The 24,565-nt window shown below is 49.5% G+C and overlaps 1 protein-coding gene and 1 long non-coding RNA gene across 5 annotated transcripts; both read left to right on the top strand.

Annotated features, from left to right (window-relative positions):
- Window positions 1-1,654: 1,654 nt before the first annotated feature.
- On the top strand, window positions 1,655-2,328 carry LOC139037110 (uncharacterized). Its single transcript, XR_011489928.1, has 2 exons — window positions 1,655-2,072; window positions 2,172-2,328. It is a non-coding gene; the product is annotated as an uncharacterized lncRNA (long non-coding RNA).
- A 3,828-nt stretch (window positions 2,329-6,156) lies between these two features.
- On the top strand, window positions 6,157-23,212 carry PAX6 (paired box 6). 4 transcript variants are annotated; one of them, XM_070473225.1, is made up of 12 exons: window positions 6,157-6,189; window positions 6,566-6,626; window positions 10,189-10,319; window positions 11,094-11,135; window positions 11,230-11,445; window positions 12,206-12,371; window positions 18,091-18,249; window positions 18,718-18,800; window positions 19,025-19,175; window positions 19,272-19,387; window positions 22,008-22,158; window positions 23,068-23,212. In XM_070473225.1, the coding sequence occupies exons 2-12, from the start codon at window positions 6,617-6,619 to the stop codon at window positions 23,151-23,153; spliced, it is 1,311 nt and encodes a 436-aa protein (XP_070329326.1). In that variant the 5' UTR covers window positions 6,157-6,189; window positions 6,566-6,616; the 3' UTR covers window positions 23,154-23,212. The 4 variants fall into 4 exon arrangements, with proteins under 4 accessions (XP_070329326.1, XP_070329328.1, XP_070329327.1 ...); XM_070473227.1 differs by having other exon boundaries at window positions 11,230-11,244; XM_070473226.1 differs by lacking the exon at window positions 11,094-11,135.
- The last annotated feature ends 1,353 nt before the right edge of the window (window positions 23,213-24,565 follow it).

The following is a 24,565-nucleotide window of genomic DNA, read 5'->3' on the forward strand; positions in this document are numbered from 1 at the left end:
TCCTGGGCTGCAGGAAGGGCCGTCCGCAGGCCGAGATGGTGATCGGGTTGTGCTACCCCAACTCTGGCCCAGAAAGGAGAGACCTTCCAGCTCACCCCGCAGCTCTCTCTCCGCTGCGGCGTTAGTGGGCGCAGGTCGCGGAGGAGAGCGTGAGACCCACGTTAGGCCCGGTGCCGGCCCAAGGCAGCCTGCAGCCTCCTCGAGGTCCCAGCTCCCGGGGCAGCCGTCGCGCCGCGGGTCAGCGGTGAGTTCAGGTGGCAGAGACTTTACTGATGAGCTCTGACTTTCTGTGCTTTGCACAAGTGGAGGAGTCAAGCCTACCTGGCGGCGGCTTCCTCTCGGCCTCCCTACCTCAGCTCTTCCAACCCCATCCTCTTTTGTCGGGTCCTGTGGTGTGTGCCCCATCCCAAACCTTCCCCTTTCCTTGCCTCGCGACCTGCAAGCTCCAAGAGAGCCCGGAATTTTGCCGGAAGGGGCAGCCGCTCCCTCCCCTGTCACCTTAACTGCGGGCACCGAGGGGAGCCTTTGGAGTGTACTGAGGTGTGTCCTAATCGTCCGGCATTCAACAAATGGACTTGTGGTGTGTGGTCAGAAGAGAAAAGCCATTTACTTACTTTCCTCCCCGGTTTTCTGGCAACAGCTGAAGGGGAATTGCCTCCGTGGACCGAGCAGACCCAGGAGAGGGAACCGTCGTGCGAGACTCACACACTACAAAAGATAACTGGTAGCACACACTGATACACGCTGACACACCGGCATCGCGAGCGAGCGAGAACGCGCGCGCGCGCACACACAAACACACACACACACACACACACACACACACACACACACACTCTCTCTCTCTCTCTCTCTTTCTCTCTCTCTCTCTCTGTCTGTCTCCCAGCATTGGTCGTCGCCCTCCACTCCAGGCCTCCACCCCCCTTCTTATCTCCCCCTTGCATCCCCTCCTCTCGGGCGCCTGGAAAAACAGCCGCACTTAGTCAACAAATGGCACGTGGGAGAAGTTGGTGAGTGTTTGGTGAGGACTCTTGAGGCTTTTCACAAGAACCCTCTGTACACAAAGTAAGTGGCGTGTTTGCTCGGGCCTCTCCAGCCCCGGCTGTGCCTCCGCTCCACTGCGCACCGCGCCTTCCGAAAGGAGAAAGAACAGAAGAAAGGGCCGGGGGAGCGAGGGTGGGGGAATGGGCAGGCCCCTGAGGCCTGGACTGGGAAGGCCGCCTGGCCTCGCCAAGTTCCCGGCCGGGCGGCCTCCTCTCGGCCTAAGCTTCGCCTCGGCCTCGGCGCGAGTGTGGCTGCCGGGACCCAGTGACGATCACGCCCCTTTTCTCGTCGTCTTCTCCGCAGCCAGGTGGACTAGGGCGCGGCCACTGCGGTGTTCGCGTCCCAGGGTCCAAACGGAGATGGGGTAGGGACGCGAGGGGAGGGCGGGCGGAGGCGGGGCAGCAGGCCACGCTGCACAGGAGTTGGCAAGAAAGGGACGCGCGCAGCTACAGAAACTTGCTCCATCCATGAGCTGTGAGTCCCGCGCCCAGCTGAAGTGTGTGGGAGGCGCGACCCCCAGCTCAGCGGCCTTCACTCCACCCCTCAAGTTCGCGGCCACAGAGCGGGCCGCGCTGATTCCTGGAGCGCTCTGAGCCTTAGAGATGTCGCGAGCGCCAGCCCCAGAGCCCAGGCGCGGGGGGCCCAGCGCCGGGGAGAGCAGCCGGGACACACCGGCGGGGCCGAAAACAAGTGTATTCATATTCAAACAAACGGACCAATTGCACCAGGCGGGGAGAGGGAGCATCCAATCGGCTGGCGCGAGGCCCCGGCGCTGCTTTGCATAAAGCAATATTTTGTGTGGGAGCGATCCGTGCATTTGCATGTTGCGGAGTGATTAGTGGGTTTGAAAAGCGAACCGTGGCTCGGCCTCATTTCCCGCTCTGGTTCAGGCGCAGGAGGAAGTGTTTTGCTGGAGGATGATGACAGAGGTCAGGCTTCGCTAATGGGCCAGTGAGGAGCGGTGGAGGCGAGGCCGGGCGCCCGGCACACACACATTAACACACTTGAGCCATCACCAATCAGCATAGGTGTGCTGGCTGCAGCCACTTCCCTCACCCACACTCTTTATCTCTCACTCTCCAGCCGCTGACAGCCCATTTTATTGTCAATCTCTGTCTCCTTACCAGGGATCTGAGAATTGCTCTCACACACCAAACCAGCAGCGTCCGTGGAGAAAACTCTCGCCAGCAACTCCTTTAAAACACCGTCATTTCAAACCGTTGTGGTCTTTAAGCGAAGACAACAGGAAAAAAAAAAAAAATCAAACAAAACTCTTGACAGGAGCTTTGACCAGAGAGGATGCCTCAGAAAGGTGAGTCCGCTTCTTTCTTCTCGCTTCATTTTTATTGCAATATTCAGGCAGGTCTCCCACTTCCTCCCCCCTTCCTTCCTCCCTCTTGCCCGTCCCCTCCCCCACTGCTACGCCGGGAGAGTTGGACCGGAGAAGTTTCCACGCAGGAGCCCAAACTTTCTACTTCCAGCGAAAGCCGGCGTCAGAGTGCGACCGCCGGCGAGCGGGAGCGGCGCAGGGCTCGGGGCGGCCGGCCCGCTCAGTCCCAGCGCCAGCGCGGGTTGATCTCGCAGGAAGAACCAAGGCTTCGGGCGCCGCAGCCGCCGCGGCTCCCGGCCACAGCGTTGCCAAATGCTCCCGGCCGGCGGGAGAGGACGAAGAGGTTCTGCGGTGCCACAGGCCCGGGAACGGCTGCAGCGATCGGCCGCCGCCGGCCGCTTTGTCCAGTCGCGGGCCCAGCGAGCGCGCAGAGAGCCGCGCGCCGAGGGAGCGCCGAGGGAGCCGGCTCGCCTCGCCACCGCCCGCCCGCCCTCCGGCTTTGTGCGGCGCTCCCCCGGGCTCCGAGGAATCCGCTGGCACCCGAGCGCTCAGGGCCACCGCGCCCGCCGCCAGCTTGAGCAGTCAGTCGGCACTGCAGCCTCACGCCGGAGGCCGAAAGAAAGAGCGAGGGAGCGGGAGCCGGGAAGGAAGCTGCCAGGCCCAGGCGGTGGAACGCGCGCTCCGAGGGAGCTCCGAGACGAGCGGGGGGATTGTCAGCTTCCATCAAGCCCCCAGGCTCTGGCCTCCAACTTGGGAGCAGAGCTCGGAACTTGAAAACTCTCTGCGCCCCGGGTTTCCCCCAACCTTCGCCCTCACCCTGCGAAAGCTGGGGTCCTCCCTGTCCTCGGGCCCCCAGCGCTCGGTGGATATTTTTCCTTATCTTCCTCTGACAAAGCTGCACCTGGTGTTGCCATTTCAACAAGTTTCGAGGTGGAAAGGTAGTTTGTTTGTTTTTTTAATCCAAAGCTCCTGATTTTTTCCTTTGTGAGGCCTTTAGAAAAATCAATATGAGAGCAGTGGCTTTTCTTTGGTCTGATCACATCCTCTCCCTGCTAATTAGTCTGAGAAATTCGAGAGCTTTTCGATTCTAAGACCCTAGGAGAAAAAGTGTCTTTTCAAAGTTCATAAAGTTGTTGCCTCTTTCCTTGTGCAGATTTTCTCACTCTCTCTGCACCATAATAGCCCTGAATTTTAGCAAGTGTAATTGGGGGGAAATGGAGTTGAATTTCAAGTGGAAATGCTTTCTTTTTCGAGTGCTAAAACTCAGCCCTCCAGTCATGAGTGATTTCTAGAAAGTTTAAAAACAAAGTGAACGGTGGTTTCTCTCTCTCTCTTTTTTTCCCCCTCATTTTATCCAAAGCTCCCTAAGGCATTCTGGACGTTTAACTCGAACTTGGGAAGATTTGAGAAGGGGGTGGGAGCAGAAAATGAAAAGCAAAGACCTTGAAAGCCTGGCGAGTTTACGAAGGAGAAATAATAGTTGTTGCTGTTGACATTACATTTTTTATAGCTGGTGACCTTTGCAAACGTCTGAAGGCAATTTGATTAGTTGTTATCTTATTTGGCCCTAGAGAGTAAAACTTTGTCATCTTAATTGGTAATTACTCTTTGGCTGGGGACTGGGGAGGGCCAAAAGTGAGCTCTCCCCTTCACCCCAGCTAAGAAGTTTGGAGATGGTTTTGAGAATGAAGTAATTAAAACAACAGCAGTAAAAGCTGAGGCTTAGATCGGGGATAGGGAGGCAGTGGCCCAGTGGCCTAGTGGACCAAGGCCAGGCGACTCCGAGGTGTTTGGAGACTCCTTCCTTTCCAAAATGGGTCTCTGACCTGGCTAGGGCTATAGGAAGCCCTGGGTTTAGCTGGGGGGCTGAAGCTGTGGCTGAGGTGGGGGGAGTCTAGTCTCTGTGCAAGACTGCTTCCGGGTGTCGGATGCCTGGCTTCCCGGGTTGCTTTTGCACTGTGTTAACGATTACTTAAGTAATGAGATAGCTTCTTAGTTGAGAGGAGGGTGGGAAAGGAGCAAAACCAGGATTTAATGCTTCCACCTTGCCAGCTGCTTGGAAAATTAATCGGTTAGGCCTCTCTGGAATCAGCTAGTGATTTTTTAAAAATGGCTCCAAGAATGTACTGACCTGGATGGGGGCATTCGGTTGTGGTTAAGTATAGGTATAGGTTACAGTAGGAAGTTTTACCCTTCCAGGGGAATTTCAGTCCCCCTTCTTCCCACCAGCTACTATTTGCAGTTTCAGAATCTGACTTGGTGTGTGGGGGGAGTTGGGCATTCTGCGCAAAGTTGGTCTCGGGACCGAGAGACAGGAGAGAGGCTTTGGGAAACTGCTTTGGGAAGCTGGGGGAAAGTCCTCTAAGTTTATTTTTATGGATTTAAGCTGCCTCCCAGCTAGTTAATAAATTAGACCATGAATAGCCTTGAAGAAAAAAAAATTGCTTCTTAGAATTCTTGCAGGCAAGCAAAATTAATAATCATAATAGGCAAATCAGGAAAAAAGAATGAATATTTTAATTTTTTTAAGCGGGGAAAGTGATGCTGTGACTATTTAATTATTTTACTTTTTTTTTTTTTTGGCAAACCTTTTGAATGGGTTCTTTATTGTAACTCTCTCTTCCCAATTGAGCTCCCCACGGTGCCGTTGTATCTTTTTACAGCCCCTAACAACTCACACCAGTAACACAATTACCTCCAGATATTTATAACAAGAAATTACTTTTCTATTTTCTCCCCCACCCAGAACCTTCTTCTTAAGAGAAGACAGGGAGGGGTGATGGTGGAGGAGGTGTTAACCTTGCGGGACTAGCACTGGGTCAGGACTTACAAAGCGAGAAGTGTCCCTCTGTTCCCTTTATGAGTTGGTGAGTTGTTGGTACCTTTGGTTGGAAGCTGTGTTGCTAGTTAGGGAGATTCGGTTTTGCTCTTTGGGTTTGGGGAGAGCTGGAGAATAGAAGCCATTGTTCGCTCTCTGTAGGCTTTGTCGACCACGCTCACCCCCTCCTGTTTGTACTTTTTAAAGCAGTGAGGCGAGGTAGACAGCGTGTGTCACAGTACAGTAAAAGGGGGGAAGATCTAAACACCAAAAGAGAAGTTAATCACAGTAAGTGAGGTTTGGGGGGGAAAAAGTTGGGCTTGCCACTTTCAAAGTCCCAGAAAGAATGGGAAGTGAATGGCGATCAAGCCGACTGGGAAGCTTTGAGGGGGAGAGTGAAGGATAAAGAGGTAACCAAATGGGCTGGGGAGGGGTTGGGGGGACCGGGGTAGTGAAATTCTTGAAAGGAGTAATGGTTCTGACATCCTCCCAAGCAGCCTCAGCCTGCACTCTCAAGCACTCTGAAGTTCCAGGGTCCCCTGTGCTTCACCTCTAAACTTCAGGTATAAGTCCCCCTTCCCCCAGCTCTTGGCTTCTTCTCCTAACCCTGCTGTCTCTCTTGTTCTCCCCTTTTCTTTCCCTGGTTCTTGGTATTTTTGCAAAATGGGGCCCTAACTTGTCAGGCTCTGCAAATCGCTCAAAGCTGGGTCAGAGCAGCCACTATCAAAACGTGGAGACCTTTGCAGGACAGGCTGCTGGAAATGTGGGTGTAGCTATGGAATTTAGAGTTTTATGGCACTTTGAGCCCAAGATGGCTTTTTTCTTTTCTTTTCTTTCTGAGAGTGTGGATCAGAGAGTCCATGATCTATGCTTTTGAGTCATAGTTTGATATACCTTTCTCTCCTTCTGTTTTGTCTTAGGGGGAAGACTTTAACTAGGGGCGCGCAGATGTGTGAGACCTTTTATTGTGAGAGTGGACAGACATCCCAGATTTCAGGCAAGTTCCATGCTGGCTGCTTTGGGTTCCCCAACCTGAAAGAGTCAGAATACTACTTCTTCATTGTTGTTCAGTTGGAAGAAAAAATTCAAAATCAAGTCATGAATTCTCCTGACTAAAGAGTTAACTACTAAGAGATATGGGGGAAGCAGACTGGGAATACTGGAGTATTTGTAATGCAAAAGGTAGATTTTGCACGTACTGGAGGGCAGAGCTGGTTTGCCCAAACTGATGGATCCGATAGCCCCACACTGATGGAGTGGATTATTTCCTTAAAGAAGAGGCTTTCTCCTGCCCTGCTTCCAGGACACCCTCTGTAGGGAGGTAGGCCTACCTGGTGCCGGCCCAGAATTAATGCCTATATTCTTACTAACAGAGCCCCATATTCGAGTCCCGTGGGATACCGCGGCCCCCAGCCAGCGCCAGCATGCAGAACAGTAAGTGCTTCTGGTCTTTTTGGACTTCGGGCGGGGGAGGCGCGGACCAGCGTGCGGGTCGGGGGAGGGCTCAGAGGCTTTCGGTGTCCGCGCTGCCCAGGCCGGGGGCGCTAGGGAAGAGGCCCGGGGACCCGAGGCAGCTGCTCCAAGAGGGGAGGGCGTTTACTCTGTTCTCCCTCCTGGAAGAACAGGGGCTGGGCCCTTGAGAACAGCCCGCAAGAGTTTGCGAAGCTGCGGTAGAGAAACCCCATCCCCCCAAATCCTGTAACTCACACCCCCTCCCCGCCCCTGCCCGGGCTCTGACCCCAGAGAGGGGGGCTGGGCTGAGCGGGGCGGGGCGGAGGCCTCTCGCTGTCGTAGCGCGAGAAGGAGGCCCCCTGGGCTTAGTCAAGACTGAAGGTCTCCACCGTCTGGGGCGGGTGGGGGGCTTCTCTCCCCCAGTCACCCTAAGAGCAGCTCCTCCCATCACCACCCCGGCGAGGGGCCTGGAAGGCCAGGGGAGTGGGGCACCCGGGCCTGCGGTGGGGTGGAGTTGGTACTGGAACCGTGGGACTGTTACAGGGCGCAGACCGGCGAGAGCAGGTTTACTGGGTCGGGAGGAGAGTGCGGATCGAGCCCAGGAGTTGGAGCAGCCCTGCCCTGGTAGCTACTGGGTGGGTCCTAGTCATTCCAGGCCCGCTATGCCTTTGGTTCCCTGGCTCTTCGTCTCCCATCCGCCGTCTGCCTAGACCCCTCGGCCCCCAGCCCTCCTTCCTGCTCTGTACTTGGGTGCTGCTTTGTGGCAGGACGAATCTGAGACCGGGCCTGAGAGCCTGGAGGCCCAGTGAAACTCGGCCCCGGTAGAGGTGCAGAGCCCCGAGGCGGTTTCAGGGCTCCGCTGTATGGAGTGCCTGAAAGCCTAAATCTTCTAGAAACCTTCCCTTGCTGAACTGCAGACGGAGAGGGGTCCCTAGCCCCTGATCCATCTGTCCTGCAGCCGCTGGCTGTCCCCTGGCGCTTCAGCGGCTGGTGGGCGTGAAGCGCAGGAGAGGGCGCAAAGGGGGCGCCGAGCTGGAAGGCGGATTAGTTGTGCAGAACGTGCCAGGCCCCGGGACTTGGCCCGGTAGGACCGCTCCTTGGCGAGGCTCGGGCATCTGGCCACTCTTCCTGGCTGCTGGGTCCTCCCCTCTCCTGCACAAGGGCCCCAGCCGCAGGCTCTCGGGCAGGCCGGCCTCGGGCGCGCGGCGCTGAGCAGTTGCCGCTGAGGCCTGGCTGGCGGGCCCCGAGGGGCGCGGGGTCGCGGCCGGCCTGCCGGGCTTTGTGCTGCGCGCTCCCGGGTGTGCGCGAGGCGCAGAGCTTCCAAATTGACACCATATGTTTTCCTCTTAGATGCTTCGCGGTCGAATTCTAGGCGCATAATCATCGCCACTGGGCGAGCGCGCCAGCCGTCCCCAGGGAAGGGACACAATGATTGAGGCTTAACCTCTGAAGGCGAACTTAGAGCGGGGCTTCCTCGCTGCCATTTCGATGCTGGCAGAGGCGACCTGGCCCTGGGCGAGCACCCGCCGGCGGCCGCCGCGGAGGTGGCGGGCAGGTTATTTTTTTGTGCCGGTGGGGTGAGAAGGAGGGAGGTCTAGGATTAGGCGGCTTCATACGCCTTGGCATTCCCAGATTGGGAATTGCCCAGGCTGCGCGTGAAGTTTGGAAGGTCTTTCTCGATCTTTCTCTGGGAGTGCCTTTCTTTTTCCTGGAAGGCGTCCTTTGCCCAAAGGGGAGACTCCTGTAATCTGGAGCCGCAGAAGGTCTTTCGAGGCAAAGGAAGGCAATAAAGGAAATTTAGGAGAAACCAGAAGCAGGGTCTAGGCCTCGCTCTGTTGGAGAAGCGGTGTCCCCGCGATGTCCCTGCTCGAGCCCGGCCCGGCGGAGCCTAGATACCCCAAACGCCTGTCACTTCTCATCGAGTTGAGGCTTCAGCACACCCCCCCAGTCAGCCACCCCCCCAATCTGCCCCAAGCCTTCGGCTACCCTGAAAACGCGGCTCCCCTCGAAGGGGAAACGAGTGCAGTTCCATCTCGTCTGAGTGATCTCCAAATAGGGACGGAAAGGGTCGTTTTATCACGGTCCCGTTTGTCGTGACGATGCAATTTCCCGGAGCGGAGCCCTGTCAGAAAGTGACAAGGCTGCCACAAGCGCCCCGACTGATCTTTTCAATTAGCCTTCCATGCATGATCCGGAGCGACTTCCGCCTATTTCCAGAAATTAAGCTCAAACTTGACGTGCAGCTAGTTTTATTTTAAAGACAAATGTCAGAGAGGCTCATCATATTTTCCCCCCTCTTCTATATTTGGAGCTTATTTATTGCTAAGAAGCTCAGGCTCCTGGAGTCAATTTATCAGAGGCTCCAAGGAGAAGAGAGGAGAGGAGAGCTGAGCGGGGGAGCCACATCTTCTCCTGGAAGGGCTGCTCTCTAGGGCTGCAGGTTGGAGATTTTTAAGGAAGTGGAAATTGGCAATTGGCTTTATTTGTGTGCCTGTGGTTTCTGGGGAGGGGGGCTACAGGGGTGCTAACTCCTTCTCCCTATTCTCAATTTAGACAATAGGGTGAGGTTGTGAGATAACCAGATAAAGGAGGGAAGGGGACACTGTGGTGTGGTCTTTTCCTTTTCTTTTCACTTTTTGATATTTGCTCCTATCTGTCCTGGGCTGTGGAGAGGGCCGAATTTAGCATCGGAAGTAAAAGTGGAGCTGTAGCTGGTGCAGACAGACTCCCAGCCCTCCGCCCTGCTGTAGCAGCCAGACTACTTAGTGGTTGGAGCCGATCTGGGGGGCTTGAGGCAGCCTGCATGGGAGGTGCTGAACCCAGGTTGCAGTTCACTCGCCACAGATTTGCTGTTCTGGTTCTTCTTTACTCCATTCCCTTTTCTTCTCCTATATATATATTTTTAATTCCGGTGCTTCACCAGAGTTTGGAGTATGACAGCAAATGTTTCTGGACCCTAGGATCTGAGGGAGCATTGAAGAGCTATAGGGTTTGCCATCACAGTTCTAACAATGCAGGGAGCTTGAGGATGCAGTGTGGGTTCTGTAGGACTCGTGGTTTTTTTCGTTACACTCAGAGGGGATCTTTGGGAGGATATTTCTGAGCTCATTATTTGCACCTTGCGGGTTCAAAGACTGGCTGGGGTGTTTCTGGAGGGCAGCGGTGGGCTGGGGGTTCTGCTGGAGTGAAAGCAGTCAGTAGTAGTGAGGTGCGTGTGTTCTTAACGTGTGTCTGCACCGTGCTTCTGCTCTGCAGTCTGGTGGGCAGGAGCTCCGCTGTGTTTGGGCTGGGCTGCCTGATGCCTGGAATGGCGTGGAGGTCCTGTTGTCATTTTTCATCGATAGCAGGGACCTGATCACTGAGGTTGGCCAGGGCTGGCAGGGAGCTGAGGATGCATTGTGGTTGTCTTTTCTTCTTCCCCTTCTTTCTTCCTCCTTTTCATCCTTCTCCTCCTTCTTCCTCCTCCACCTCCCCCTTCCCCCTCTTCTCTTTCTTGCCTCTTCTTCCCCTCCTCTCTGCTCTGCTCTCCTCTCCCTTTCTTCAGGTCACAGCGGAGTGAATCAGCTCGGTGGTGTCTTTGTCAACGGGCGGCCACTGCCGGACTCCACCCGGCAGAAGATCGTAGAGCTAGCTCACAGCGGGGCCCGGCCGTGCGACATTTCCCGAATTCTGCAGGTGATCCTCCGGCGCCGCCCCATTCGCCGCCCCCGCGGCCCTCCACTCTCAAGGCCCTCTCTTCATTTCTTACTGTAAACGCTGCTGATTATGGACCCCCACCCTCACCCCCTATTCCAGCCCCCACCCCACCACCTTCTGCTTTCCCCTTCCTTCCACCATCCTTCCCGATCTCTTTCAACCTGGGTCAGTCACATAAGAGAATTCATCTGCTTAAGAGAAAAACTGGGTGTGAATTAAAAACCAAAAAACTTTACTCTTTTCATTTGTTAAAAACGTTCATTGTGGTAACAGTTTATGAACTGTAATAAAATGAGTTACATAAATCTGCATAATTTCATTCCCTTTCCCTCACCCCGTGCTTACCTCTCAGGGTTTGAGATATTTGTTTGATTTCTTCATATTCATGAAGAATATATATTGATTTTAAAAGACAAATGCTGTTTACCTCCCTCCCTAACTCACATTTACTCAATTGGGCATATTTTTAAAGGAAAAATGACTAAAGATTCAGTTTATTTTTCCCCTTCACTCATTAAAGCATAACACCACTTTAAGCAAGATCAGCACAAAACAATCTGACTTCGTTTTGATGCATCTTCTGGCAGTGTTATTTACAAAAACAGTTTTAAAAACTTTTAGGTTTTTTTTTAGTTCAAACTGTTTGAAAGTATCATCCTATTTGTAGTTTTTAGGGCTACAAATGTAATTTTAAGAAAAAAGCCTCTCTACAGTAAGTTCTCGTACCATTGAAGGTATATTTTTGTGTTATAGACCCATGCAGATGCAAAAGTCCAAGTGCTGGACAATCAAAACGTAAGCTTGTCATTGTTTAATGCATACTTAAACAATTTTATTTTTGTCTTGAAATTATTAATAATGTGGTTTTCTGTCCAATTCCCCTATGCAGGTGTCCAACGGATGTGTGAGTAAAATTCTGGGCAGGTATTACGAGACTGGCTCCATCAGACCCAGGGCAATCGGTGGTAGTAAACCGAGAGTAGCGACTCCAGAAGTTGTAAGCAAAATAGCCCAGTATAAGCGGGAGTGCCCGTCCATCTTTGCTTGGGAAATCCGAGACAGATTACTGTCCGAGGGGGTCTGTACCAACGATAACATACCAAGTGTAAGTTCACTGAGAACATTCCCTCTCCCTGCCCTAAGCTCCATGCTCTTCCCTCTTTACCATCACTTTCTTTATGTCCTCCTGCTCTCCTTCCTGCCAGTGTCTTTCTCTTCCTCTCCTCCCCGCTCCACGTTTGTCACCTCTGTACCTGGGGGTCTTGAGAGGAGCACCTTGACCTTTTTATTGACCTTCTGGAAATGGGAGTCAAGTGTGGGAGGGTTAGTCACCTTATTTGCATGCGGCAAGGTAGAGTGGAGGCACCTGGAGAAAGTCACTGGAATCTAGAAGGAAAAGGAAAATGAAAACCAGATTCAAGCAAGCTTCCTCCGCATCTCACTGTTTGAACCTTCTTTCAGAAATCAAAGATCCATTTCTGTCCTAATATAAAAAACAAATAACAGTGAAAGAAATCTCTCAGCCAAGTCTTAATATTGGAGAGGGGGAGTCTTTAACAACAACAACAATAAAAAAGTAGACATGTGAGTTAGGTCGCCAAAGAGACTCAGCAACAGTGAAGGACCCCTCCCTAGTCTTCCAATTTGCTACCCAACTCAGTTTTCATGCGCAGAGTCATAGCTGGCACTCTTTCCATGATGTCTCTGCAAGTCCACCCATTGTCCCAGGATGGCTGGGGATTTTTTTTTTTAATGTATTAGGGGTCATTCTTTAAAGAGGGGCATGCTGAGATGGAGACTTAAGATAGGGCAACTGTGTCTTCAGGAGACTCTGCCATTTGGTTTGATCTTGATTTGATTTGCAGGTGTCATCAATAAACAGAGTTCTTCGCAACCTGGCTAGCGAAAAGCAACAGATGGGCGCAGATGGCATGTATGATAAACTAAGGATGTTGAACGGGCAGACCGGAAGCTGGGGCACCCGCCCGGGTTGGTATCCGGGAACATCAGTGCCAGGGCAACCTACGCAAGGTAAAAACCCAAACACCCATGCTCAAACTCTCCATATATGCAGCCCTTGCATATCCTCTTCTCCTCTGACCTTTTCCCTCTCTAGACTTTTGTGCTTGGAGAATGTAGTGGGAGTAACTCTTCAAGGGCTTGGGACACATTGACTTGCGCTGGGTCTAGGTGCTATTTGTTGAACTGTCTGGTTGGCCTGGAAATTCAAGGGTTGTGTAGTTAGAAGTAGTATGAATGTGGCTGGGGTGAGTGTGTGTGTGTGCGTGCACACTTGAGTATGTGTTATGGGCAGGAGTAGGTGTGTGCCTGCATGAGCTAGCTGCGTGGTGCCCTATTCAAATGTGCCGTTAAAATGCACCGAGAGCCCCCTTGCTGTAGAAGTGTGACAAGTTAACACACTGACAGACTGCAAGGTAAACATAATTGTATCATCCTGCTTTTTGCTGTAATTGACAAATTATGTGACTATGAGTAGGGTGTAGAAGAGAGGGTGAGCAGTGAGATGCAGGGCCAAGTTGAGGATGGGGCATTGGAAATGTTGACTTCCCAACTAAAACCACCCTACCCCCTAGGTTCGGACCCCCTCCACTCCTCTGGCCCCTAGTTCTCATTCTTTGTGGGTGGCGACTGTGTAATAAGATAGGTGGGGTGAGGCTTCTGTGAGCCAGACTTTGGAGCTACCCAGGAGCTGAGACCATATATAGGATCTGGACCGTTGCAGGCTCTGCGAGAAGGGATGGAGGAAGAGGGGCAGACGGGGGTGGGGTCGGGCCGGTCGGCTCTCCCCGCCCCTCCCCTCCACACACCGGAGGTAGCTTGGTCAAGAATAGGAAACAGTTTACTCCGAAGATTAATCGGTATTTGTTGTCCGCGTGACAAGGAGATAATATGAGGGATAATGGGACGTGGAATCTCACTCCCCGGAGCATGAGGAAGTCGGGGGCCTCCCGGCCAGGGGAGGCGGTGAGGGGGACGCTGCGGGGCTGCCCTCGCCTCCGTGCGCTCTCAACGCAATCTGGGTGCCCCGCGCCTCCACGGAGCCGGGCGAGGGAAGGGAAAATCGGTAACAGTATGCGAAATATCTGGTACAAAGGATGCTTCTGTCACTCGCAAGAATTTGTTATGGGAACAATCCTGTCGCTCTGTAATTGCTCATTAGAGAACGTTTTGTTTCTCATTAAGGCGACATGAATAAGCGTCTAGTTGAAGGAGACAGCTGTAGAAATGTTCCACAAGAGACCTCTGGACACGATTCGGCACCAATTGCCAATTAGACATGTCAGTTTTAAGAGCAGAAAACAATATAGGACGGACACTGGGAAGATAGGGAGCAAAGCGCTGGCTCGGTGTTTCCCAGCGCGGCCGCTCGGCCCGGCCGAGGCCTCCCGATGCGCAGAGCTCCGGCTCGCCTGGGCGACCCGCCCGCCCGCTCGCCCGGATCGGGCCGAACCTCGGCCTCCCGGGGTGCGGCGGGCTGCCCCCGCCAAGAAGGCGCTGCCTCCTCGCTGGCGTCCTCCGGCCTCTGGTGAGGACGAGGGGGTGACCGCCATACCATCACCTGACCTTTGAAACTGTAGGCTTCCCACGTGCGCACACCGGACACACCCAAGGGACGCATTCCCACTGCTCGCCCCAGCACCCCCCCCACCAAGCTGAGGTCCGGGTGACCCCACCCCGCCGCCTCGTCCGCCGGAGAAATCTCCGGGAGGGCGCGGGACACGGTGACCGGGCCTGGGAGGGCTGAGCCCTGGGCGCGAGGGCTCCTGTTTGCTGGGGCGGGAGGTGGTGCTCGTTTAGGAGCTTTGAACTTTCTTTCAGGCATCTACTTGCTAGAGCATTCTGGCTCACCAACTTCCGGTTCTCCCTTTGCCCCCGGCCCCCGCCACCCGCCCCCCCAAAAAAATCCACACCTGCGCCTGGTCGCCGCTGCGTGGGGAGGACGGGGGGCGCCAGCCCAGCGCGGAGTGCCCGGGTGCGGGGGCCACAGGGCGCCGGCGGCCACGGCTGACAGGCCGGGAATCCTTGGCTCTTTGGGCGGTAAGAAGGCCCCCCTCCCTCCCTCGCCCCCTTTCCCGGCCCAGGAAGCCGGTTTTGGGTTTTAAAGGAGTCCATGACTCCGAAAGCATAAGGCGAGATTAGGTCTCAGAGGGAGACAAATATGGTTTCCATCTGATCAACGCCTTGCGGCGGTGAATAAAACCGTGCCGATGTGGGCTGACAACCACCAGAGACAACTCTATCCGGCCCCCAATTCTCCAGCGATTTGGTGGTTTTAGGGATCACGGAGACACTTTTTCTTATCTCCTCCCTCCCCCCCGCCCCCCCTAATACCCAGACCCTCTATAGGATTTAGTCAGTCTCTTTTTTCAACAGATGCTTCAATGTTTTGATCCGCGCTCCAGAGCTGAAAAGGTGCCGCAACCGGGTTGCTATCTTTTCTTGCTTGTTTTCCGCCTCACTGATTAAGACACTAAGAAACTAAGGAATGATTTTATTTCCCAGCGTCTTTCTCTCTCTCTCTCTCTTCTTCTTCTCCTCTCTCTCTCTCCCTTCTCCTTCTTCCAGGAAACAAATCCTATCCCGAGCGTCAGATGGTCCTGGGGCTGGGAGAATGGGAGGCGCTTTCACTCGCCTTCTCGCGGATTAGGCTGGAAGGTGGACGGCGCCCACTGAAGGCCCCTTCTTTGCGCTCCGAGGGGGCGCCTTTTAAAGAAGATATCTTAATTGTCTGCCACTTAGGTTTATCATGGGGGGGAATCCTAGATCCAACCTCTAGTTTTATTTTGCTAAAAAGCTTTAAGAGTGGAAAGCAAATCCATTAAAGAAAAAAAAAGGAGGTGCACCCAATTTAAGAGTGACCTCTCCCGCACCGCCTGGCTGCGAACAGTTGCTAAAGGAACAAACTTTCAGCGGTGCACACTGGCTCTGTAGGGCCTTGGAGGGATCCTGCAGCCACAACTTTCCTGACCCTTCTCTGTCTCCACTGCTGTTAGTTTCTCCCCAAAGAGGTTTAAAATCAAGCGCTCCTCATCCTCCCTTAAATGACTCCCCTTAAAAGTCACTTCCCAAGTCAGCGCTGCGCCTGCATTCCTGTGAGTAAGTGTGTGTGTGTGTGTGTGTGTGTGTGTGTGTGTGTGTGTGTGTGGTGCGGGGCCCGCGGGGAGGGGGGATGTGGAGAGGAAGAAAGGAAGAAGGAGAACGTGAGCACATGTCCATGTTTTAAAATTAGGAAAGCCTCAGTGAAGCAAACGCGAGCAGAGAATGCTATCTGTGGGGGTCTTCCGAGGCACACCCGGGTAGCTTTGTTTAATTGGAGAGATTGAATGTGCCAGAAAAAAGGACTGGGGTGGGGCCTCCTGGAAGGCGTCTGAGCGACCACCACCCCTGCAAGATGGGATTGTGTTCGGTCCCTTACTTACACGTTGGAGGATCGCAGGTTTTTGTTTGTGCTTTCCAAAAGCAATAACTGATGGGCCTTACTAGTTGGCCCCCCAAAGTCTATTTCTAAAGTCTTCCTCATCGACTGATTCCGACAATAAAAGGGGCTCGGAATTTCGCTCCCTGAAAAACACGTTGAAAAGTCACCAAGAAACTTGGGGCAGTAGATTAGCGCAGACGCTGGTGCAGGCACCCGTGAGTGAGCGGCTCTGGGGGCGCGGCCAAGGAGCCCTCCCCAAGCCCCACCTTTCTGATGTAGCGCAGGACGACCCCAAGTAGCCCATGTAGTGAGTCTCTGTCTCTTTCTTATCTCCCTCGGTCTTTCCCCTTGTCCGCTGATCCTCTTGTCTCTTTTCCTCTCAGCACTCTTTTTCTGGCCTTCTTGCACCTTTCTGGCCTCTTCCTCTTACGAGCCTCTTTCTGGCCCCACCTTTCTCTACCCCCTCCCCTCTCCTCCTCCCTCAAGCAGACCTCCGTTCCCGCCCCTCCTGTCTCCCTCCCCCCCTGGTCTTCGTCCGCTCTGCCTCTCCTCCCCGCTTCCCCCCAGGTCCCCATCCCCATCCACCGGCCCGCGGCCCCCCCAGCCCCCTGCCCCGGCCCCCCATCCACCCTCCAGCCCCCAGCCAAGCGCCCTAAATAGCATTGAGGCGCCCGCTCTTCGGACAGTGATTAATGATAGCGGAGCAGAGGGGTTAACACACTTCACTGAAAAGTCTGTTGACTGGGCTGCTTGTAACACAATGTGGCCCGCTGCACGCCTCAAGAGAATCCTTTTGTTGTCCGCACTCATTGTGGCCTCGAAATTCTGCCCACGAAAGTTTGCCAACGCTCCTGCCCCAGGAGTTTAATAGTTTCCCTTACTCGCGGGGCATTGTGCTGTGCTGAAAAGCAGCCCCTCGCTATTCAAGTGTTGGTGGTCATCTCAATAGATCTCCAAGGGCCCATATGGTGGCCAGTGCTGATGAATCCGCCTGTTTAAATGGGGGAGAAAGTTGGGGTTTTAAAACATTTCAAAGTTCCTGAAAAGATCCCACTAGATCCTGTCACAATTCCCTGAACTCTTTGAAGGCACTGCCTATTGTCTCCCGGTTATAAATGATATTCCTGGCCAAGTCGATTCCCACCAAGGCGCCCCAGAGGTTCCTCCCCCCAGGGCCAAGTCGCTAGGATGGGGAGGGGGGCAGCGCCGTTTGGTATCCCTTGGGGGCCTTAGGACCCAAGACCAAGGACCCAGGAGGCAGTGGCCCTGGACGCCTATCGAGAGCTGAATCCTTTCCTTCAGACAGGCTGTGGCCTCTCCAGTAAGGCGCAAAAGGAGACAGCTTGCCCAAGCGCACATCTTGCCCTCCAAGCAGCAAAGGAAAACAATAAAACTTTCCCCTGTTTAATGATAGAAATTACATTAAAAGTGGTGGAAATGCCCTAATTAAAAATGTACCACTTAAATGATATGCCAAGGATTCAGCTGCAGCATAGCATATTTAGCTAGTTAGTGAACTCTCTACTATTTCTTTTTTAAAATTACACGTTAAAAATTTAAAAGAAATCTTACTTTTCTCTGGTGCAACACATTACAAAGAATGGACAGTCCTTTTATCTAAATATAAAATTCCATTTTCAGCAATTATAGCCTGTTCTTGGTGATGATATAATTACAGCTGTGCTCGTAATAGGTGTCAAGGCAAAGCGCACTCATACAATAGTTGAATAAAACTGCAGAACAATGCGAGCACTTCTAAATTCACAACCTTTAAAATGAAATTGACTGTGCAGAATTCAAATAAAAACTAGATAAATATTTTTTTTAAAGATTACAAGCTTGGTTTGGTTTCTTAATAGCATTTTCTACAAACCTATCAACATCTAATTGATTAGATAGGAATTACTGATTATAGATCAGCTAAAATCTTGAACATCACTCTTCTATTTTCCCAACATAGCCATAGGTAAATAAATTCTCTAAGGAGAGGGAGCTGGGTGAAGCATTTGGAGGGTCAGGGTTAGTTATGAAAGATCATTTTAATTGGAAACTTCACTACTTGTTTTGTCATTCACAGAAATGCCATTCTATAAGTATCTGCATTGCATAATCTCATCATAATAAAAACAGAAAATGGTGGACAGGTAACGTGTGTCACTAATGTCTTTTGAAGCCTGACAGTTACCTTGGGAATGTTTTGGTGAGACTATGAGAATAAACTGCTCTTGGAGTTTATGGCTATATGAGGCCCCTTTTGGAGACTCCAAGTTATTCCAAATTTCTCTTACTGTCCTGCTCTTTTTGTTCCAGATGGCTGCCAGCAGCAGGAAGGAGGGGGAGAGAATACCAACTCCATCAGTTCCAATGGAGAAGATTCAGATGAGGCCCAAATGCGACTTCAGCTGAAGCGGAAGCTGCAAAGAAATAGAACATCCTTTACCCAAGAGCAAATTGAGGCCCTGGAGAAAGGTGATGGAGTTTTTCAAAGTAGAGAAGCAGTAAATCAAAGTAAATGCCACGTCTTCAGTACAAAGAGCTAAATTTAGCCAGGGCCCTTGCATAGAGGCCTGAGAAGGTTTCTTTATTCTTTCTTTTTTTTTCTGGGCATCTCTTTTTAGTATATGTGTGTTCTTTCTTCTTTTCATGTACCAGTAATTCAAAGATGAAAACTCTGACTTCTCATAAAGAAGAATGATGATTTGGCTAATTCAGGCCACAGAAGAGACCTTGAATTAATGTCATTAAACAAAAAAATAGAACATGGTTCTGATGGGATAGTCCTTCCAAGTACAGTCAGTACTAATAGTAGTAGCATTTTAAAGGGAATTGGTTGAAAGTGATGGAAGTCAGGAGGTGGAAATCGGCTTGATCCAGGCTTTGGTTGACACATTTTGTATAGTTCTGGTGCAACATAGAAAATGCAACTTATTCTTTCAGAGTTTGAGAGAACCCATTATCCAGATGTGTTTGCCCGAGAAAGACTAGCGGCCAAAATAGATCTACCTGAAGCGAGAATACAGGTACCCGGGGACTGCGTGTTCATCCTTTGTGACTTAGACCGTTTGCCTTTTTTAGAGACCCAGGTGCTTCTAAGGAATGTCATTTGTTTATATAAATAGAAACAGATTTAGTTTGCTGAATGCTTTTCGGTCACTCAGGGTGGGGGTGGAGGACAGTGAACCTGTCAGGGATGGGGTGGAGCTGGGAGCAGGCACAGGGCTCACCTGTTCTGTCTGATTTCCAGGTATGGTTTTCTAATCGAAGGGCCAAATGGAGAAGAGAAGAAAAGCTGAGGAATCAGAGAAGACAAGCCAGCAACACACCTAGTCATATTCCTATCAGCAGTAGTTTCAGCACCAGTGTCTACCAACCAATCCCACAACCCACCACGCCTGGTAATTGGAAATATTAATTCTGCTGATCAGTGTGTTTCAGCCTGTTCGCCCTTGGCTCTGACTCTCACCACGACTGTTGTGTCCCTCTCCCCGCAGTTTCCTCCTTCACCTCTGGCTCCATGTTGGGCCGAACAGACACAGCCCTCACAAACACATACAGTGCTCTGCCACCCATGCCCAGCTTCACCATGGCGAATAATCTGCCTATGCAAGTAAGTGAGGCCAGTGGTTGCCCACTTAATGGGTCCCTGGGAGAGGAGGTTAGGAGTGGGTTGGGGCATGCAGACCTCATTGGCCCTGTGTTTACCCTTGGGAGACTTTCTCAGTACAGTGATTGGCCTGACCAGTGAAGTCTGAGATGGAAGCAGTCAATCCAGTCTTTTAGTTGATTGATTAACTGATTGATTCATGCCTTTAATAAAATAAAAACTTGATTTTCAGTCCAGTTAATCTGCTTTTTGCTCATTGGGAATGTCAACTTGATGATGTTGGATGAGAATGGGGCATGCTTTAGGGACCAGTGTGAAACTTGGACCAGAAAATGAAAATAATGCTGGCAAATTATTAGGTAGTAAGGAGTTAATATGGGTAAAACAGGCTTCTATTTAGGTGTTCATATAAATAAATTTATAGTCTTTATGTATATTTTGGATGTTATTTAGGATGTTTGTGATAAACTAGTGAGGAAGAAAAAAAGGATCAGAATTGGGATTCATATTTGTACAGTGTGATTTACTGAACATAGAGGAAAAGATAGTTTTCTTTCTCTATCTTAGAATAAAAAGAATAGAAGGTATTTGCTAGAAATATCATGTATCTTTGCTGTGAATGATGTGATGAGTTTCTGGCATTACTAGCTGCCTGGAAAGGTTGATGCTATTCACTTGGTGTAACAACCTGCCCCTACTCAATTCCATCCCAAATATGGCCCTTACATGTGCTAGGTCCTGAACTAGGCTAATCCTGTTTTGTGATGGAAGTTGTATAAGGTAGGTAGGGTGTACTGGAACCTTGAAGCCAGAGGGTTTCTCGATGGGGAAGAATATTGGTCTTCTGGTGGGCCTTCTGCCATGACTTCTTCAGGACTCTTGTTCTGTTTGTACGGCAGTTAGAGATGCTGGGTAATATGAGACTGGCCAGCATGAGCCCCTGATAGAAACAGATTTGGGGGTACACAGATAGTTTATTCTCCACTGAATATCTTTGGTGGGATTTCTAACCCACATCACACTGAAATAAATGTTTCATGGTCTTTAGACTAATATAGGAACAGGTAGATAAGCAGCTTCAGAGGTATTATTCACATGTCTATTTTTATTGCATCTGGATATTACTGACCATAGAGCAATTAATGTAAATTAAGGGATTAACAGCCTATTAGTTGGGGTGGCTACAACTGCCTTGGAATTTTCTAGAAGTCAAGGTTGCCTGGAGGAAGTGATTTCAGGATAGAAACAAATGCAAGCTGAAATTCTGACAAGGCCCTGAGGGCCTGCTTGCCTCTTTGAACTTGATGTTAGCAGTAATCCTCTGACTTTAATAAGGCCACTGACTGTCTTGTTCAGTTTTATAAATTGTAGCAATACCTAGATTTCTGTGAAGATCAAAGCTGTGTATATGAGAAAATAGAAACAATTAAATAGATGCTGCTCTTCTGTTAGCATTGTGTCCACATACAGGCCTGTGTGGGTCCATTTATTCCAGATGCTGATTTTTAAAAATTATATAACATAATATCATTCAAACCATGTATATATATTTATAAAACAAAATTAAAGCATCAGCAATTCTACTATTCAGAGAAAATTGCTCTTTGACTTTTGGAGTTGGGTGAGGAGTGTCCTGTCTTTCCATCAGTTTATCCTGTTGACCAAAATCTTCAATCATTTTATAAGGAGCAAGTGTCCTTCTCTGACCTTCTCTAATGTATCACTGCCTCTGAGGATGTGGATCTTGGAATGTTAAACATTTCTATAGTTTGCAGACTAGAGCAGTACTGTCATCTTCCTTGCTCCTGACATTATGCTTCTATTAATTCATTCCAAGTTTGCTGCCCCATCATAGCCCTGTGAGAGCTCATGAGGGGTTTTGTCCCAGCCTTGTATATTTATTTAGTTAGGATAAAGGTTTATCTTTTTACTACCATGATTCTAAATGCTTAGAGGGTAGCAGCACAATTTTGTGGATTAAACCCAATCTCAGGTTTGGAGCCTGTAAGAAAGTCACAGCAAATTTTCACGACGGGGCTAGGTATTTCCTGACACTTCTGACTACTTTAACCTGAGATCATTACTGATCTGCCTTTTCAAGACTCTTTAAATCCATGAGTCCCACCATGAAAGGCTTCCAGGGTCCCTAAACCAAACTTTGCACAGAGTTCCTCCCGCTGTTTTCTGCCTCAAAGCTTGAAATACAGGGTTTAAGGGGTGGGAGTGTCATTGGATTCCCAAATATTAATAGATTGAATTTGTGAGAGAGGGGTAATGTATTTATGGAAGTCCTCATGTTAAAACTTCTCTAAAGGTGCCAGCGAAGGTCCAAGATGAAAATGGACAAAAATTCTATTCATTTTATGGATGGTGCCAACCATCTAGCTGGACAATAGTCTGAATTTTGGGTACTTTAAAAAGTTTGGTATATAGGCAACTTTCCTCTAGCAGTGGACAATAGAAGGACCAGTTGGAGCCCCAATCTTAGAGTTCCCACGTGGAATCCCAGTGCTTTACTTGCGGGTGTCTTCAGACTCATTGGCAGAGTCCTGGGGAGGAGGGAGCCTGGGGAGGGGGCTGTACAATTTGTCTCTCTAACCGCAGGTTGCCTTTCTCCTCCCAGCCCCCAGTCCCGAGCCAGACCTCCTCCTACTCCTGCATGCTGCCCACCAGCCCCTCGGTGAACGGGCGGAGTTATGATACCTACACCCCCCCACATATGCAGACACACATGAACAGCCAGCCAATGGGTACCTCGGGCGCCACTTCCACAGGTGAGCCGCTGCTCTCCGCAGGCTGCACGCAGGTGGCCTTTGCAGCTTCTTTTGCTGGGTCATCTCCCTTCATTCAGAGTTTACCTGGAAAGAATCTGCCGGCCTTGTGTGATGGTGTGTTTCATTCTCTGCTGCTCACTTCTCTGGGGAAAACTAATTAAAAAGGGGAATTCAGACAAACTCATTAGTAACTTAATGCCATACTGACAAAAGATGTTGTTTTTCCTGAATTTGGTTGCAGAAGTTGCATATGAAGGCAAGACCTGAAAGTGTAACTTTCAGAAGGAAAAATTATTGTTTTAGCCAAACTCAACAGTGAAGGCCATCCCCCCGTGTATCCCGAGCTTACTGGAAAGACTTCTCAGGTCCTTCCTAGTTCTTCTATGCCTTTCATTGGAACTGAAGAAGTACTACTTTGGTTTTCCAGGATGGTTTTGTTGCTAAAGTTCCAAACATACAGACAAGTGGAAAGTGAAAGTGTTAGTTGCTCAGTGGTGTCCAACTCTTTGAGACCACATGGACTATAGCCCACCAGGCTCCTCTACAAGCAAGCATACTGGAGGGGGTAGCCATTCTCTTCCCCAGGGAATCTTCCCAACTTAGGGATCAAACCCCAGTTTCCTGCATTGCAGGTGGATTCTTTACTGTCTGAGCTACCAGGGAAGCCTGGAGTTGGTTTTTTGGGGGGGAGGGATTGAAATTCAGTAGGTGCATGTAAACATGTTTTTTAGTTTCTGAAGGTGCTGCTTTTGTTTATAAGACTTGAAAGCTTTTTTTTTTTTTTTCAATATAGTTGAAATGTTAGAAAGTACTAGAGTTTTTTTTTTCTTTTTTAACTTATAAATTCATACTCCATGCCTGTCTCTCGAAGGGAATCTCTACATGGCTATTTCTTTCATCCACTTCTAGGACTCATTTCCCCTGGTGTATCAGTTCCAGTTCAAGTTCCTGGAAGTGAACCTGATATGTCTCAATATTGGCCAAGATTACAGTAAAAAAAAAAAAAATCAAAAAAACAAAAAGAAAGAATATATTGTGTTAATTCAGTCAGTGACTATGTGGACACAGCAGTTGGGCGATCAGGAAGGAAAGAAAAATGGCTGTTAGAAGCACTTCAGTTCTGCAGTTGTGTCCTGTATTGTACCACTGGGGAATGGACTTGAAAACAAGGACCTTTGTATACAGAAGGCACGATGTCAGTTGGAACAAATCTTCATTTTGGTATCCAAACTTTTATTCATTTTGGTGTATTATTTGTAAATGGGCATTTGTATGTTATAATGAAAAAAGAACAACGTAGACTGGATGGATGTTTGATCTCTGTTGATCATGAAGTTGTTTAAAAAAAAAAGGAAATCATGATCAACAAGCTTTGCCACGAATTTAAGAGTTTTATCAAGATATATGGAATACTTCTACCCATCTGTTCATAGTTTATGGACTGATGTTCCACGTTTGTATCATTCCTTTGCATATAATTAAACCTGGAACAACATGCACTAGATTTATGTAAGAAATATCTGTTGGTTTTCCAAAGGTTGTTAACAGATGAAGTTTATGTGCAAAAAAAAGGATAAGATATAAATTCAAGGAAGAAAAAAGTTGATAGCTGAAAGGTAGAGTGTGTCTTTGATATAATCCAATTTGTTTTATGTCAAAATGTAAGTATTTGTCTTCCCTAGAAATCCTCAGAATGATTTCTATAATAAAGTTAATTTCATTTATATTTGACAAGAATACTCTATAGATGTTTTATACACATTTTCATGCAATCATAAGTTTCTTTTTTGGCCAGCAAAAGTTAATTGTTCTTAGATATAGTTGTATTACTGTTCACAGTCCAATCATTTTGTGCATCTAGAATTCATTCCTAATCAATTAAAAGTGCTTGCAAGAGTTTTAAACTTAAGTGTTTTGAAGTTGTTCACAACTACATATCAAAATTAACCATTGTTGATTGTAAAAACCATGCCAAAGCCTTTGTATTTCCTTTATTATACTATTTTCTTTTTAACCTTATAGTGTGGTGTTACAAATTTTGTTTCCATATTAGATTAACATTCTAAACCAATGGTTACTTTCATACATACTCTGTTTTAAATCCTGATGATCCTTAAGAGGAGATAATTTTTACAGGTATCAAATTGCAAATGTGTTAGAAAAAAAAACTCCACTGGAAGCTGTGTGTAGATCTGTGCCCATTTATACCCACAGTACATATACAAAATGGTAGTATTTCCCAGTTATCCATTCAATTCAAAAGCTCAAAGTCTAGAAATAATTTAAAAATGCAACAAGCTATTAGCTAGGAATTGTCTTTTGAATTAGGGCTGGCATTTTCAATCTGGGCAGGTTTCCATTGTCAGCCCGTTTCAACAGTGATTTCACTGAAGTATATTCAAAAGTA

This window comes from Odocoileus virginianus, chromosome 10 (assembly GCF_023699985.2).
Source record: "Odocoileus virginianus isolate 20LAN1187 ecotype Illinois chromosome 10, Ovbor_1.2, whole genome shotgun sequence".
Taxonomy (NCBI): Eukaryota; Metazoa; Chordata; class Mammalia; order Artiodactyla; family Cervidae; genus Odocoileus; species Odocoileus virginianus.

Bases quoted from the DNA above. Each gene is read 5' to 3' on its own strand.
- PAX6 (XM_070473225.1), top strand. The intron at 12,372-18,090 runs GTAAAAACCCAA...TTTTTGTTCCAG, and splicing joins GCCAGGGCAACCTACGCAAG to ATGGCTGCCAGCAGCAGGAA. The intron at 18,801-19,024 runs GTACCCGGGGAC...TCTGATTTCCAG, and splicing joins TACCTGAAGCGAGAATACAG to GTATGGTTTTCTAATCGAAG.